This window comes from Danio rerio, chromosome 7 (genome assembly GCF_052040795.2).
Source record: "Danio rerio strain M-AB ecotype USA chromosome 7, GRCz13ab, whole genome shotgun sequence".
Classification (NCBI taxonomy): Eukaryota; Metazoa; Chordata; class Actinopteri; order Cypriniformes; family Danionidae; genus Danio; species Danio rerio.
Window position 1 is genome coordinate 65,028,061 of NC_141027.1, and position 18,635 is coordinate 65,046,695.

Consider the following 18,635-nt stretch of genomic DNA (forward strand, 5'->3'; position numbering starts at 1 on the left):
ATAAAGAAACAAACTGTGTGTGGTCTGTTCTTTCTGTTGAATACTCAGTTAGCTGGATTTGATTACTGATGGTTTGACACAATTCTGGATAGTTTTGTTTTTGTTGTCATTGCAACAGGTCTGTAAGCTCAGACCTACTCGGAAGCAGGCCTATGTACCAGGATTATGTTGTGTCGCTCAAGCAAAGGTGATACTAATTAAGGATTTCCCAACCATGTTTTCTTTGCCCTCGAGTCTAAATCATTTGATTTAGAGTACCTACCGATACTGAAACCCATTTTGATACTTCTGTAATTCATAAAAACATAGAAACAGATCCAAGATGTTCCTTATTTTTTATTTAATTCACTTTATTTTAACATTCAACAACTCTATTAACAAACAGAGCACTTTTGTGAGGTAGCTTGAACACTCACGTATTAAATAACATAATTTCTTCACTTTTGAACTTTAGTGCAACAGTAAATATATATATATATATATATATATATATATATATATAAAGTCTAATATGAAAACAAACAGCATCTCAACTTAAAATACCCGGCAGGCAATCCCAAGTTTACTTATCTTACAGTTTGTTTTGGCAATGTTGTTGCAGACATACTTGCACTTTCTGCTTCAAGCTGCTTCTGTGTTACTTTGTCGGCATTTAAGCAGTAGCGTCTCCGCAACAAACTGATGTCATGCCACATCCTTTACTGTTTCTGTGTGAAGTCAAGAAAGAGGTCTAACTTTAACGACCGCATAACTATAGATATGTTCAAAAATAATGATATATTCGAGTCCTGATCAAGAGGTAACTTCCGATTGAGTCTGAAACCCGATTTAAGATCACATGATCGGATCTGTACATCCCCAATACTAATAGGATGTACCAACTGCTGATATTTGCTTACTTTGTGGACTCATGGGTGTGCTGGTGTAGAAAAGAGGTGTGTTAAGGTGCATTGTTGGCACGTTGCTATTTTGAGGAACTAAAATAGACTGCTCAATAAACCGACTGAAAGCAGGTCTAAAGTCCAGCGCAGAGCACGTTAGTTGTGGGCCTCGCTTACACATTACTTAATACACACAGGATGTACAGCAATACGCAAATATCTTTACAAATAAAAAAGAATTAAAAGGATGAAAGGATATATATATATATATATATATATATATATATATATATATATATATATATATATATATATATTATTTTCTACATAAATATAAAAACCACTTCATGCCTTTTTCATCTTGGGGGGCTTTTTTCAGTTAATTCATGACATCATGCTTTTGTATAATGTTATTATTATTAGTAGTAGTATTCATTATATGCATATTTATATTTGTTTTATTAAAACCAAGCTTAGATTTGTTCACCTGTCAGGTTTTGGACCATATGGGGCACAGCATGTGTGTTTGGAAATAACTCAGTTTTTTGACCACACTTCGTTATTTTTGTTCATTTATTTGTTTGCTGGAATTTACAAGTGAATTTAGAAATATTTTTGAAGCAAATCTTTGTGCTTAACAAATGAAAATAATTATGTAGGCTAATGGATGTCTTCAGTGGAGTGTACAACACTGTTTCCTTACTCCACGAAAGAGAAAGCAAAAGTAAAGGCATATCACAGGAGGCTCGTTCTTTATCCTCACCTAAGGTTTTTATCCAGGATATCCACGTACATGGCCGCATTTATCTTTTCCTCTATTGCAACCAGTTGTCCTGTCCCTGCAGCTGAAATACACCCCCACATCATGATGCTGCCACCATCATGCTTCACTGTTGGGACTGTAATGGACAGGTGATGAGCAATGCCTGGTTTTCTGCACATATACCGCTTAGAATTAAGAACAAAGAGTTCTGTCTTGGTCTCATCAGACCAAAGAATCTTATTTCTCACCATCTTGGAGTCCTTCAGGTGGGCTTTCATGTGTCTTGCACTGACGAAAGACTTATACTGGGCCACTCTGCCATAAAGCCTGGTGGAGGGCTGCAGTGATGGTTGACTTATTACAACTTTCTCCCATCTCCCAACTGCATCTCTGGAGCGCAGCCACAGTGATCTTTGGGTTCTTCTTACCTCCTTTACAGGTTCTGATCATCCCAAACTTAAAAGCATTATAGAGGCTACTGTGCTCTTAGGAACCTTTTTTTTTGGTGTAAACTTGCCAGATCTGTGCCTTTCCAGAGTTCTGTCTCTGTTTCTGGCAGTTCCTTTGACCTCATGATTCTCATTTGCTCTGACATGCATTGTGAGCTGTAAGGTCTTATATAGAGAGACAGGCGAGTAGCTTTTCTAATCAGTATAATCAAACACAGATAAACTCAAATGAAGGTGTAAAACCATCTCAAGGATGATCAGAGAAATGGAGTTAAACATATGAGTGTCACAGCAAAAGGTTTGAATACTTAAGATCACGTGATATTTCAGTTTTTAAATTTTTAATAAATCAGCAAAAATATCAACAATTCTGTCAATATGGGGTGCTGTTTGTACATTATTTGGGAAAAATAACCTTTCAAATGATTTTAGCAAATGGTTACAATATAACAAAGAGTGAAAAAAAAATTAGGGAGTCTGAATACTTTCTGTATCCCACTGTATGTGGAAAGATACTGCATATCACGTGCAAACCCAGATGTTTTTATCTGATTCGCAAACTAGTTTGAAGAACCAAATTAGTCAGAGGTCAGTTATCATGATTAAAAGATCCAAACCATCTTAAACCATTTAACTGAGGCAGGAAGAGAGGGCCTTTGGTTTGAGTGAAGTTCTAAATGAAGGTGATTTATTGACCTCATTCTTTGCTTACGAGTGGGCGCAGCCATTCCAATCTTTTTGGCTCGAGTCTTCCGGTCTCATTCACTTCCCTTCATTTTCTTATTGTATGATTCTGCTTTGTCTGTATAATCATGCAAACATTTGTTTGTTGATCAAGTAGTTTGACCTGTTTCTGTCATTTTATTATTCCTAGTCAGTTCTCCCATAGGCAACTGAAAACCGAAAGCTCTAAAACAATCGCAAAAATAAGCACACTTCCACATTGAGGAATGTGGTCAGTATGACAAGAGTGGACGTCAAATTTTGTGTATTCCTCAGGCTTTCTGGGTACCTGCCGTCTGCTTTGCAAGCCCACTGATTCTGATTTACTAACTCCATTGTATGGTTTGTTTGTCTGCCAAATTGCATTAACACTGGTCAGATAGCCCGTCAATCCAACTCTCTTCAACGGCTGTGCTACTTTAAATTAATACATGATTAAATAATGAACACCCCAGACAGTACTAGTCACTTTACTTGATGTCAATTAAAAGGATGCTTTCACATCCAACTTCGTGATTGACAGCTGTAGTAAAAGTGCATCTGAGCTGCTTTCATTAAATCTGGCTGTAACCCGCAGTGACGCACGAGCCCGGGCCCCAAGACGCTGCGAAGATGCTGCCGGACAGTATCTGCTTGCTTATGCACCACCTGGCCCCTACCGGGGAAAGTATCATAACACGTTGTATTTTTAGCCCCCAGGCTTGGTCATGAAACCTTAGATGAGATGTGCTAACCTGATAGGGGCCTCTAAATTTATTTGCTTCCAATTCCATAACCACTGAAGCTTGAGAACGCTTGATTCCTTCTGAAGGTCCCACCCAAACGGCTCCTGCGAGGCGGATGCACTCTTAGCACCTTCAAAGCTCTTGAGGCGCATCAGTGCAGAGCAACAGACGCCATTTTGTGAAACAGGATTGCTGTTACCTGTTCTTTTCATAGTTTGACTATGAATGCGTATCAGATGTTTTTATTGTCAGAGTGTGAAGTCGTCAGTTTTATCAAGTTATAAGGAGTTCAATTCAACATTAGAGACTGCAATTTTGTTGTGTTTTTAGATTGAGTCACTTCAATTCAGTTCAAAACAAACATTACTGTTGAAGGATGTGATTCAGTTGTAAGGCACTTTGAAAGAACACTACACTTTTTGGTCCCCTAGAGTTAAATATTTAGGTTTTACGATTTTAAATCTATTCATCTGATCTCTGGGTATGATGGGAGCACTTTTAGCTTAGCTTAGCATAGATTATCAGATTAGACCATTATCATCTCACTCAGAAATTTAAAAATAAAGAGTTTTGATTATTTTTCCATTTAAAGCTGGACTCTTCAGTAGTTACAACTGATGGTGTAAGACTGACATAAAGTAGCTTTTTTCTAGGCTGATATGGCTAGGAAATGACTAAACTCTCATTCTAGTTTAATAATAAAATAACTCTGCTTACCCCTGTCATGACGTTACCTAGCTGGGGACTATTTGCTGCATGATACCAGTCCATGGTAGGGCAGCAAAGTTCCTTAATTATTATGTCAGAATGAGAGTATAGCTCCTAGTTACACTCACCAGCCACTTTATTAGGTAAACCTGCCCAACGCACATTACTAATCAGCCAATCATACGGTAGCAACTCAATGCATTTAGGCATGTAGGCTGCTGCAGTTCAAAGCAAGCATCAGAATGGGGAAGAAAGGTGATTTAAGGGACTTTGAACGTGGCATGGTTGTTGATGTCAGATGGACTGGTCTGAGTATTTCAGAAAATGTTGATCTACTGGGATTTTTAGGCACAACCGTCTCAAGGGTTTACAGAGAATGGTCTGAAAAAGGGAAAATATCCAGTGAGCGTTCTGGGGGTGCAAATGCCTTGTTGATGCCAGAGGTCAGAGGAGAATGGCCAATTCAATTCAATTCAGCTTTATTTGTATAGCGCTTTTACAATGTAGATTGTGTCAAAGCAGCTTCACATAAATGGTCATAGTAACTGGAACAGTGTGGTTCAGTAACTGGAACAGTGTGGTTCAGGTTTTAGTGTTTAAGTTCAGTTCAGTTTAGCTCAGTTCAGTGTGATTTAATCATTACTGAGAGTTCAAACACTGAAGAGCCAATTCATCGATGCGTAGCTCTACCAATCCTGAACCATGCGAGGCAGTGGCGACAGCGGAGAGGGAAAAAAAACTTCACCTGATGGGAGTGAAGAAAAAAAACCTTGAGAGAACCAGACTCAGTTGGGCACGACCATTTTAATTTCTCCGCTGGCCAAAAGTCTTGTGCAGAACTTCATTCGCCGTAGTTTATGCTGGAAGATGGCCTCAATGAAGACTCGTCTGTCCCTGGAGCGTCGCTGGAATCAGACACATGTTCTCCACTCCCCACGACCATCAGCGCAGCAGCAGCTCAGGATATGGCTTGGTCCCGGATATGGAATCCTTGGGATCATCACGTTGCTGGTCTTGGATCCAATCAGTGACTCCGCCTAATCTGAGGACCTCGGGATGAGTATCCCCAGGTGAAAATAGAGAATAAAGAGAATAATTAGCGTAGCTGCTGTTCATAGTGTATAAGCAAGATGCAGAAGCCAGTGTGGAACCCGCTAGGTGATGCATTGAGTGTATGCTTTACTAAACAGATAGGTCTTTAATCTAGTTTTGAACTGGGAGAGTGTGTCTGAGCCTCGGACGTTATCAGGAAGGCTATTCCAGAGTGTAGGAGCCATGAAAGAGAAGGCTCGACCTCCTTTACTTGATTTTGCTATTCTAGGTACTACCAGAAGCCCTGAATTTTGAGATCTTAAAGAGCGAGTTGGTTCGTAGCGAGACAGAAGGTTGGTTAGATAAACCAGACTGGTTCCAGCTGATAAAGGCAACAGTAGCTCAAATAACCACTCGTTACAACTGTGGTCTGCAGCAGAGCATCTCTGAACACACAACACATCCAACCTTGAGGCGGATGGGCTACAGCAGCAGAGGACCACAATGGGTGCCACTCCTGTCAGCTAAAAACTGGAAACAGGCTACAAATCACACAGGCTCACCGAAACTGAACAAAAGAAAATTGGAAAAACTTTGCCTGGGCTGATGATTCTCCATTTCTTCTGGAACATTTGGATGGTAGGATCAGAATTTGGCGTCAGCAACATAAAAACATGGATCCATCCCGCCTTGAATCCACGGTTCAGGCTGGTAGTGGTGGTGTAATGGTGTGGGGGATTTTTTTTGGCTTACTTTAGGCCTATAAATGCCACGGCCTACCCGAGTATTGTTGCTGACCATGTCCATTCCTTTAAGACCACAGTATACCCATCTTCTGATGGCAGCAGGAGAACGCGCCATGTCATAAAGCGTGAATTATCTCAGGGTGGTTTCTTGAACATGAAAATAAGTTCACTGTACTCAAATGACCTTCACAGTCACCAGAACTCAATCCAATAGAGCGGCTTTGGGATGTGATGGAATGAGAGATTGGCATCATGGATGTGCAGCCGACAAATCTGCAGCAACTGCGTGATGCTATAATGTCAATATGGAGCAAAATCTCTGAGGAATATTTCCAGTACTTTGTTGAATATATGCCACGAAGGATTAAGGCAGTTCTGAAGGCAAAAGGGGGTCCAACCCCGTACTAGAAAGGTGTACCTAATAAAGTGGCTGGTGAGTGTATATCAACCTAGAAAATAGCAACTTCCATACATCTTAGTACACAATGTAACTATAGAATCAGAGTCAAGCTCTACCAACAAAGCAGGCCAAAGGTGACTGTGACTAGGACTCCAATCTCCATCCTTGGGAGAAACCAAGCTCAGTCAGGGGACCAATTCTACTCTGGACAAGTTAATGAAGAAAGTGGAGCTGCACAGTTTAGAGAACTTATCGGGAGCTTTTAGTTGGTCTTGGCATTACAGATTTTAGATGGTTGTGGGGATCTGTTTTGCAGATTATCTTCCCACTGAGGGCTTTGTTGAGAATCTGTCATGTGGGCTATGTGTTCATTGACTGACTGTGAAAGATTATGTTGTGTTAATCATGGAAGTTGCAGAACCATGGTCTGGACTAGATTCAATGAGTATGTTGGTCTGATACACGGCTGTATGGAATACTTAATTCTGATTAGTCAATCACAACATTCTAAGATATGTTGTTCCAAGATAACAACCACTAAACTAATAACACAGGCTCATCCGGGACTCATCCTAAGTCATCATCTGGGAATAATCCGACCATCCGTCAGTTTATATATTTACATTTATACAGATGCTTGTCTGTTACATTGCTGTTTTTGGTTGTTTTGTGCCATCTTGTGATTGAATAATTTGAAGGTTAGTGTATGCTCCATTCAGCCATTTTCGCTTCTGATTTTAATTCAACAATTAATACACTATTATGGCTCAGAACAATGTTGTATATGTAATTTCTACATTTTGTGGAAAGTAGCCAATTGATAAGAAGAAGTAGAAAGTATATCCAGGTGGTTGTTTTTGCAAAATAAAGCCTTGAGGATGAGTAATTAATTGCTGAAATTTCATGTTTGGGTTTGCTTAATCCTTTCACAGAGTATCAATCAAAAGGCAGTATTTAATATAGATATTGGATTTTATTCCAATTTTAAAACCTTTTTTTCTGAAATAAGTTGTAAGAAGTTAGTTGTCATTCTTTTTCTATTGTGTATTCATTTTGCACTTTAACAAACTTTGAGTTTTTTATTTAACCAAGTGGTTGAGTTAAATATATTTAGTGCTTTGATGGGGTATTTTTAACCTTTATTAGGTTATTTATTAATAATTCAACCAGTTGAGTTAAATTTATTTAATTATTTTTTTGTTATTTTTAACTTTTATGTGGTTATTAATGTAATAACTCAACCATTCGTTTATTCATTCATTTTCTTTTCGGCTTAGTCCCTTTATTAATCCGGCGTCACCACAGCAGAATGAATCGCCATTTTATCCAGCACGTTTGCCTCACAGCAAGAAGGTTGCTGGTTCGAGCCTCGACTGGATCAGTTGGTGTTTTTGTGTGGAGTTTGCATGTTTTCTCCGTGTTCGTGTGGGTTTCTTCCGGGTGGTCCGGTTTCCCCCACGAGTCCTAAGACACATGGTACAGGAGAATTGGGTAGGCTAAATTGTCCTTAGTGTATGTTTGTGAGTAAGTGTGTATGGATGTTTCCCAGTGACGGGTATCCGCTGTGTAGAACATGTGCTGGATAAGTTGGGGGTTCTTTCCACCGTGGCGATCTCTGATTAACATAGGGACTAAGATGAAAAGAAAATGAATGACTGAATTTAACGCAATAATATTGTTGTTTATTTTTCATCAAACTACCTCTCTGTGTCATGGTTTTTATTTCGATTTCACCATCTAAGAACATCTTTTAGAAGCTTTGGATGTGGTTAAAATCCATTGCACATTGTGGACACTGAGTGAAGTCTTATAGCACAAACAGCTCCATATTCTGCTCCATCAACACATGATTTTCTGCTTGCAGATTATAACTGTCTGCACTTTGTTCTGTTTCTTCATTGTTTGTGAGTCTTGATTTATTTTAACAAAAGTGTTTGGAACTTTAATGAAATAAAAAAAAAGCATTTTCTATATTTTTGGAAACTTATTTATTTACACGTCATAATTATAAAATGTATAGTAGTCCCAGTATTAGCAGCAATAGTAATACCAGAATGAAAATAAAATAACATTTAGTTAAAATAACCCAATGCCCTAATTATTGGGTTAAATTATATAACTCAATGCATTGGGTTAAAATAACCCATAGTTGAGAAGGTGCTATAATAACCTATAGTTGGGTTATATGTTGGGGTATTTTTAACCCAACTATTTTAACAGAGTGTGATTTATTTATTTATTTTGCTTATACAGTTCAGGGTTTATATTATTATTTATTTTTAATACAGTTTTTACATTTACTTTTTGTTTGTTCACAGGCTGTTCTTGCTGACCTCTCAACCTTGAAGGTGATGCCATTGCTGCAGATCTTTCTCTTCGCCACTTCCATCTGAACTATGAGTATTTGCTGCTGGGGGCTCAAATTCAAAATCTTATTTGATACTGCCTCTCACAATTCAGTAAATTTGCAAATAGATCAGTTGTAAATGCATTCATTTACAGTGGAGTGTATTAAAAGGCATTTGGTTGTTTTGCTCATAGTTTGAACTACAGGCAACTAGATATGGGAGAGAATAATAAATGATCTATATGCTGTGTAATTTTGTCCTTTTAGATATGTTCACGCTTGTCAATGTTAAATGTGTTGATGGCACATTATCTCTGCAAAACTGAGATAATACTGTATGTGACACTCGTATTGTTAAATATTAACAATAACTTTTTAAAATAACTTTTATTACTTCAAAAAAGTAAAAAGCTATTAGAACGAGCAGATGGAACACCAAAACCTACAAGAAAATAAAATTAGCTAAAAAGTCTAAACTTAATCAAACAAAAATAACAAGAACAAAATTACTAACATTGAAAACAATTGAACGCACACAATGACCATGCTGCACTTCATGCTACTTGGCTAAACACTTATACACTTAAAAACATGATTTATATTATAAAGAGCTTCTTATTGTAGGATATTTTAATGGTAAAAATTGTGCTAGAAACCATTGTAATGTAAGCTGTAAAGATATACACTGAGGAAGGCTTTGTGCCGGAACGTCTGTTTGTCTGTTATCACCCGTAAAATGTAAGAAAAAGTAAAATTAAAAACAGTATGAAGCAATTGAGTGCGAATCATTACCTTCTTTTGAATAATAGTAACGATCAGATTAATGCACCAAACCAAAGAAGTAACTAAAAAAACCGCAAGCGCGCAGGACAAACTTCAGTAACTTTGCAGCTGTAAAGATATACAAATAAAGATTTCCAAGGATCTTTGGCAATGTTCAGATTTTGAAATCATAATGAATGGCATCTATTGCGATTGAGAAACTCAGTCTATGCCTTTGACTTAATATTCATGGATGACAGTAGCGGCACGGAGATGTGTCTTTTACTTTTTATATTTGCATAATGGTTGTTTTATGTGAGCCTCGAGATCCCCAAAAATGTTATTGATTTAATTAAATAGAAATTAATAATGATTGAAGTCACACACCAAATGAATGTTGTCGTTTTGTCTGTTTCTATCAAGAACACTCCACACATCTCTGCATGTGTGATAATGTAACTCATATTTTAACTTTTTTATGCAAATTTCGACTTATTGAAGGTTACGTTTTAAATAAGGTAACTTAGTCATATTATTTTGTCTAGGTCAGCAGCACTTCTGTATGGCTTTCTTCTGACTGTAGCTTTTATTTTTTTTCAAGCAGTTTTCTGAACTGATCTAAGGCTGATTTTTAAACATCACTTGCTATTTATTTAATAAAAGTTGTTATAATTATAATGTGAACTGTTTACATTGTCTTTTTGAGACTTTTGAATGACTAATAGAACTATCTATCTATCTATCTATCTATCTATCTATCTATCTATCTATCTATCTATCTATCTATCTATCTATCTATCTATCTATCTATCTATCTATCTATCTATCTATCTATCTCTATCTATCTGTCTGTCGTATTATCCATCCATCCATCCTTGTCTGTATATTGTATTATCCATCCATCCATCCATCCATCCATTATATTATCTATTAATCCATCCATTCATCTATCTTATCATCCATCCATCCATCTGTCTATAAATTGTAATATCCATTCATCCATCTGTCTATATATCGTATTATCCATCCATCCATCCATCCATCCATCCATCCATCCATCCGTCTATCTGTCTATATATCGTATTATCTATCCATCCATCCATCTGTCTATATATCGTATTATCCATCCATCCATCTGTCTATATATCATATTATCCATCCATCCGAAGTGTATGAGTGTGAATGTGAGAGTGTATGGGTGTTTCCCAGTGATGGTTTGCAGCTAGAAGGGCATCTGTTATGTAAAACATATAATCTGGATAAGTTGGTGGTTTATTCCACTGTGGTGACTCCAGATTAATAAAGGGACAAAGCCAAACAAAAATAAATGAATTAATGTAATCTTTTAACCGTATATAGTACATGTACATCCCAGAGACATCCATTCGATGTTTGTATTTACAGCTGGATGATCTATTTATTAGTGCATTTGGTCATCTGCAAAATGTCTATTAGAGAGGCGTTTAGATTTTTAGAACCAGTCTTTAGGATGTTGAAATTTTGAATTTGAACAGAGCAGATGTTTTCCAGACCAAGCGATCTTGTAAATACATCTTGCAGATTGGTGTGTGCTGTCATGCGCAGTTTGTCTCTATTCTTCATGCCATTAAACAGATTTGCATTGCTCTTTGTGCATTTGAGGCTTGGCCTTGTATATATTTATGGTAGTTTTTTAATTATTGTAATGGTTTGAGAATATGTTGTGCTTTTTTTACTAAAATGAACTAAAATCAAAATACTGAGAAAGAAATAGAACATTAGAAGTACATTTTATTTCATTATTTTTATTTTATTTTCCAAAGGTCTGCCAACCATACATTCTCATGACAGTTAAAGCAATGCAACAGTAAAATCAGACACACGCTTGTATTTAAAGACATGAATAACACCTGACTGGCAGATTCATCATTATTTTGTAAACACTGTACAGTGCGTTCAGTCCTCTGAATCCCTGCATCCTTCATAATCCTCCAAGTTGACCCCAGCTTGTAAACTCCAGTGGCTCTCTGACATCTGCTCTGTCTATTCGCCTGCCCCTCTCATTCCCTCTGCCCCTCATATCAAATTATGCCACTCGTCGGTTTTCTGCCCTGCTTTTTCGCTCCCCGTTGCCTCACTCTGGTCTCTCGGTACATTCACCACCTGTTTACACAACTTCCCACGCCCTGTCCCGTTATTACAGTCCCCATGGAAGCATTGCACCTCTAGCGGTCCCGCAGTGTTCCTCCATGAAACATTGCTTGTAGACAGGCAATATCACGTTTCCACTGCCTCTCTCTTGAACACCTTTATATATTTAGACCCGTGTAATAACTGCCACTGCCCTCCTGTCCCGCTGATACAGTTGAAACCATTATGCAGGAACTTGAAAGCACTTGCTTCAGTGGATTAATTATCTGTGATATCATTATAAACTATTATTAACAGTCAATTGAACTCTTGACAAATGCTAAATGTCAACAAAGCTTATAAAAACTTTATATCGAATAAAGATTTTAATATTTAAGGAAAGTGATACAGTAATGTAAGGATTTTACTTTATTCTGAATGCGCAATGTGTGATTTAAAACTGGACACACAAAGTGTTTGTTAGGGTTTAGCCAACCCTTGCTCCAGTGGTATCAGTGGTTTTGTAATTTATACTCATGCCTAAAGGCTTGGATGAAGTTAGTTTACTTACTTTTGCCTTCAATTTGTTTAGTAAAAAACACAAAAAAACAAATTGAAGGACAAGTATATTCTTTTGAGTGTGTAACAGGGGTATATACAAGCTTTGGGATATACTACTTCCTTGTTAACAGATCGTTATATTGCTTAGTTATGAGCCCTGTCAAATTACACATCATCCACATTTCTGTCACATTTAATTACCTACCTTATTGGAGAAGCAGCAGCAGGTTAATCTGCCATTCGTGAGTCTTTCATGTAGAGAAGTCTCCTCAGGGCTTTGAATAATTCTGCATTCAGATGTTAATGTCCAAACGGGTCTTTAAACAAGTTCAGTATTGTTGCAGATGAAATACATTGAATGGGCTGGAGATTAATTAACAGTCATACAAATATCTTTCCTGAAGACTCTCTATGGTTCGATTGGGCTCACAGATGCTCCATGTTTGTAGTTTATTTACACTTTTCACCCACATTTGTAGTTCTAATCAAATACGTCCAACAGGTTATGTATTGTGGGTAAAATCAGTGGTTAGAGTATGAACCCTTCTACACTTAAATTTTTCACCAGAAATAGTAAACCATCCAGGAACCTTTGGCATACTTTTTGTTTTCAACATACTACGATTTGGGACATACTAATTCTATTTTCAAACATTATTTAGGATGGATATTTTGCTAATTGGGACCAGCGATGCTGAAATCATGTTCATGGATACGCTAAAGCAGGGATTTCAAACTTTATTTAACACACCTGATGAAACTAATTGAGTCCTTCAAGCTTATTTGAAACTTGCAGGTAATGCCTAGTTCAGACTGCGTGATTTTAGCCCCGATTTTGGCTCGCCGACAGGTTTTGAGAAATCGCCGACAAATGCCTGAAATCACAGGCAAATCGCTGCTCGAGCACGTGAGTGACAATCACACAGTATGAACTTTCAAAGACGCGATCTGAGAGAATCGCCGATGCCTGCGAGATATTTGGCGTGCTAAATATCTGGAGCTGTCGGCGATTCAAATCATGCTGTGTGACTTGAGTTTGGACTGAAAGTAACATCAGCCATCGCCTACAGCCAATGAGAGAGCAGCTTTCACTTGTGTGTGCGTGTGTGTATACCTGCTGCAGGCCAGCGGGAGGCTGGGCTTGGGGGAGAAGGTAAAAGCGCTCTTTTTCTGTTTATTTGGACCCACGAAATGGAGGAAAAACTAGTGGAGGTTTGACAGGACTCAGGAGCAACCGTGTCTGTTTGACGTTTCATACAGAAAGAAATTAGTTTATTATCAACGTTGAGGAGAAATGCCTAATTCCCTTTAAACCCAGGTGAGCAAACATGTACATGTTCTACCCCATTAAAGGCTTCTTTCTCATTATGTAGTTAATAACAAAAGATATACGACGTGTTTTTGGCTGTGAGATGTAGTTTGGGCAAAGTTGTCAGCGATTCTTCCTATAGTAAAGTCATGCAATCTGAAAGCCCCTGTCGCCGATCCATCTTGCAGTGTAAACAAAGCAGCGACGAAACGCAAGCCCAGATAGTCATGCAGTGTGAAAACATCTGTGTCACGACTACTTTGAAAATCATGCAGTCTGAACTCGGCATAAGTGTGTTGAAGCAGGGTTGGAACTAAACTAGTGTGGCCCTCCAGGAACTAAGTTTTACATCCCTGAGCTAAAGTATTCATAATGTATTATCATGGTAGTTTGAAGCAGAGTAAAGCCCATCACACAGCCTAAAGCTGTGGTCACACTGGGCCTTTCCTCCCATAGACTTCCGTTCATACGCACGTGAATGTGTCAGACTGGAAATTCAGGGTCATGCATTAAGTTTCGCAGTTTCGCAGCTTGGTGAACTCTGACCTGCGAAATCGCATTACTTGACTGCATGAGACCAACTGAGGATCAAAACATTTAAAACATGGAGCATTAAAATTTAAAACATGGAGCAATCGCTTGCTTGTTTAATGCCTAATAATCTTGTTTATTCCCACCCCTTTTCGCAGTGCTGCACGACAGAATTTCGCATTATCAAATTCTAGTGTGACCGCAGCTTCAGTGTGCGCTTGAATTGGAATGAGAGCACTAAAGCAATTGCTAACGAGAGACAGGGTGTGAAGTGGCACGAAAGGAGTAGAGCTTTCATTATGGCCACAGTCAACTGCTTCTGGCTCTACCAGTTATGATCACACACTCTCAGAAACCAAGGTACAAGAGCCTGAAGTGTCTTTTCAAAGGTACACATCAGTACCCAAATGCACCTAAATGTACCTTTGAAGTACCAATATGGACCTCCTCAGGTACAAATGCATACCTTTTCAAAAGGTACTGCCGCAGTGACAGTTCTTGTACTTTTAATTCTGAGAGTGCATGGGGAAGAAGCAGTGAAACAGCATGCTAAATACATGTTCAAGTTGTGTTATAATACTGCTCTGTGCAGTCTAATAAAATGTACAACAGTATCTTTGGCGTACCTCCGTTTGCTTTAAAAACCAAACTGGAAATCAATGGTGTAGTAAGCATGATACAGGACTAGTTACAATTGCTAAGTTCTCTTTGGGCATTCTGTGAAACATTTGGAAAATGATTAGTTGGTTATTACATTTGGCTAAATAAGTCTGCAGAATATATAACTCTGTTCAGGCCTGGATTGGCTAATCGAGAGCACCAGGAGAATTCCCGGTGGGCCGGTCCGTTTTATGGCCATGGAAGTTGGTATTCCTAGCTGCTTGCACTCTCAGCAGTTGCACTTGTTTATTTATTTATTTGACCATACTGTAGCCACACTATTTTTATTCATTATTTCACCGCAGCCCCGCTCTTTTTATTTATTTTCTCGCAGCCCCGTAAGCAAAATGCAGCCTGCAGGTTAATGATGATGTTACTATCATTCCACCCCAAACAGCGGCACCTTAGTGAATATTAATTAATATTAATGAATATTACACCTGCTCAATGAAAATCAGATGATTCACTACATTAATAATCTGACATAACTTGATCATAAATCTAAAAAGGGGAGAAAAAGAGTAGACATCAATAGCAGCAGATAACAGTGCAATACTTATTTTTTTATTGCGAACACATCATCTTAACAATGACATCTTGGTCTAGTGGTTAGCATGTTGCGTTACAAAGCCGCCGATCTGAGTTCGACCCTCACCAGGATAATTATTATTATTTTTTTTTTCATTTTTAGTGTTAAGACATATAATACTGTTTGGGTTACTTATGTAGGGGTACATATTTTTGTGTGTGTGTGTGACGACCATTACAAAGGACTGGATGTCTATAAAGAATTAATGTTCTCATATTTATGAAAAAATGTTTGAAGCAGCTGTGTCCTTGAAAAAGACGTGTTAGTGTCATTAGAAACTGAATTGGAAATAACGTTATTTTAATATTGTCAGTCGTTGTTGACTGAGGTGGGCTGGTCTAAGGCTTGAAACTCCAGAGCTAAAAGGGAGTCCCACTCCGGCTCTGACTCTGTTTATTGTTTATTTATTTTTTAAATATATTTTAATGATTTAATATCCAATTTAAAGGGATAGTTCACTCAAAAATATTGAAGGCATTTACTCACCCTTTACCCTACTTGTTCCATACAAGTTAGATTTGTTAACACAAAAGAAGATACATTGAAGAATTGCAAATTGATTTTTGGATTTTAATTTTGTGGTGAACTATCCCTAATATATTTAAAGTAGGTCATGGGTGTCATCAGGCCACTTTTAGGGGGGCTTTAACCCCCCTTATTACTACTCACCCCACTAAAACTTTTGCGATTAGCTCATGTTGATTTTTTGAAGCTAAAACTAAATTATCGCCTCAATCCCCTTTAAATTTTTTTACGAAAACATTGAGAACTCAAATGGCTATGCCTGTCTATGCAACAGTGGAATACTGCTAGATTAGTATACAACCCTACCATATTAGTCAATACACAAATAAGTGTATACAATGCAATATAAGTGTATTAATATTTAAGTATGTGTACACACACACAAACACACACTTTTTTGAAAATCCTAAATTCGCTCTTGGAGTAGGCCTATACTGTATCTCATGCCATATTATATAAAGAAAAATGTGATTTAAAGAAATGTATAATTACAATAAACTTGCAACTGGTAAACCACGTCCACATTTGTCGGGAAAACTCCTTGTAATCCTTCACCTGTAAAATATTCCAGGTGAAGATCATCCCAGAAGCCAAAGAGAGCGGCTATTATTTCCTGCCTGCTCCAGAACGCGGTCTGTCTTTTCAAAGCTCACGTCTTTCTCCCGCCCTCAGCCAATAGGATTCTGCCATGTTGGGACCGTTCAGCCAATCACAGGCCACGGCAAGGAGGAAAACTTGGAAGATTTCCTGACTGTAAATTATTGCGTGTCCGCGATGGGAGAAATAAAAGTGGGAAGTGATGAACAATAGCGCGGGCTGTATCCGGGTGGCGCCAGCATTCCCGAGGAACTTTGGTGCTCTTCTTTGTGCATACCGATAGTGAATGCAAGCACACACCGCGCATTGTTGCCGCACAGCCCCATTCACTCCAAGCACCGGCTACTGCCTTTTGAGTCATATGAGAGTTTAAGGCGAGAAAGCCGGAATCAAACAGCCGGCGGCGTCCTGTTGTCAAATGATTTGCATACGGACTTCCGCCCCCTGAATTTAGTTTCTGCATCAACTAGCAAAACACTGGGGCAGACCTGAGCCCTCGTGTCAGGCGCAGATATGCGGACTTGACATTTCAACTCGCTTGATATTTGGACATGAACGGCACACGCGTGTATTTCGGACGGTCCCGCTGGATTCGGATTAAACGGCACATTGGGATCTGACACTTTCGCTCTCAGAGGCGTTTACTATGCTGGATATTCGCCGGCTCCTGTGGATGTAACAGACTTCCAGTGTAGAATTGGGATATTGGCTCGATCTGTAGCAGGAAAATGCGTGTTTTCATCTCCCGTGGGTGTTGATTTAAGACAGGGGATTCCTTGTCGTGTCTGTTTGGATCCTAAAGTGGGATACAGGCAGATCATCCAAGCCAGTTCGGTGTCTGATGTCTGAATGCTCTGATGTCTATTTCAATGTGTCATATTAGAAGAGTTGACCATCTCTTTTGGATGGAGTTTTACCTCGCGATCTTCTTTTGACGTCTTGGACAGTCTGGATGCATTTTTAGCTCGTTTTTTTAGGTTGGATTACTTCTTTTTTGGGGCTACTTTACCTTTTGTTTTTGTAACACAGGTTGGATATCGGTTTGTGTTGTTTTCATTTCGCTGCTTTCTGTGTAACTACTGTTGAAATCACACTTGTGATTGTTTGACAATCCGCTGGGTGAAAACACTGTGTGGTCTCTGTTTGTTTATTTATTGATTCATTGTTGGTTGAAAGCTTTTTTTGCACACAATGACTTTCTTGTCGGCGGCAGCGGTTCTGTTGCTGCGTGGTCTCGTCATCTCTGCGGTATTGGGTTTGGAGAGTTCACTCACGAGTCATCTGGCGAACCGAGTCACTCCTGACCCAGCAGCTGTTGCTCCCACAGGTAAGACCCACTCAATCATAACAAATCGATCAACGCATCGTCTTCTTTAGAGGCTGCATGTTTTAGCAAGGGATATGCCTTCAGAAAACGCGTAGATGCTCAGTTGATGAGGGAAATGTTGTCACGTCACGGTACCGTAGGTTCTGGTGTTATGGATCTGATAGACTCGCATCACTTATGTGGAAGATTCTAGAGAATGCAATTCGATCCTCCGCCTGTGTGTCTGCCTGTGAAAGTGATGAAGGTCAGGACATCCTCATGGAATTCCTGCTGTTCCACCAATAAACGCTTGGCAGGAGAGAGCAGGAGGAAACCCCTCCACACAGCACTGTCATCAGGCAGGACCTCCATCCAGAGAAACCTCCAGATGGGCTTTTCCATGGCCACTGGATGATAGGATGCTGTTTAAATGGCTTTCAATGAAATTTATTTTAAACAATATTTACAAAATAATTAAAACAGTATATATGGTTATAACATATTTATTAACCAGCCTGCCTCTTGTAATCATGTTGTTGTTGTTGTTGTTATTATTATTACTTAAGACTAGCACGTATCAGTCTTTTTTTTTTTTTTTGGTAATAAATAATTATATATTGAATTAGATACTTTTTAATAATGACTAGTTGGTATTCAGTCAGGCACCCATTCTGCTAAACTGAAAAAAAAAATTGTAACCCACAGATGTTTTACTGAAGTGATTTTACTGAAGTGTGTAACTTAACAATTGCTGAAGCAACCTCAATAAATTAATTTAGACCAGTGGGCACCAAACTTGTTCCTGGAGGGCTGGTGTCCGGCAGATTTTAACTCCAACCCTAATCAAACAAACCTGAACAAGCTAATCAAGGTCTTACTAGGTAACCCTAAATCACCCAGACAGGTGTGTTG

The 18,635-nt window shown here is 38.6% G+C and overlaps 3 protein-coding genes across 3 annotated transcripts in view; all 3 read left to right on the top strand.

Moving 5' to 3' along the window:
• The window catches only part of tbc1d19 (TBC1 domain family, member 19), a 76,924-nt gene extending 67,897 nt beyond the window's left edge, over positions 1 to 9,027 (top strand). Inside the window, exon 21 of the mRNA NM_200491.1 lies at positions 8,746 to 9,027. Within this exon, the coding sequence (NP_956785.1) occupies positions 8,746 to 8,820 (75 nt within the window). The 3' untranslated portion in view covers positions 8,821 to 9,027. The remainder of the gene's footprint in view (positions 1 to 8,745) is intronic.
• The window catches only part of LOC147843244 (uncharacterized), a 1,033,179-nt gene that overhangs the window by 32,806 nt on the left and 981,738 nt on the right, over positions 1 to 18,635 (top strand). The gene's annotated exons all lie outside the window — the stretch shown is intronic.
• The window catches only part of stim2b (stromal interaction molecule 2b), a 119,971-nt gene continuing 118,205 nt past the window's right edge, over positions 16,870 to 18,635 (top strand). Inside the window, 1 exon segment of the mRNA NM_001435951.1 lies at positions 16,870 to 17,744. Coding sequence (NP_001422880.1) covers positions 17,609 to 17,744 — 136 coding nt within the window. The 5' untranslated portion in view covers positions 16,870 to 17,608.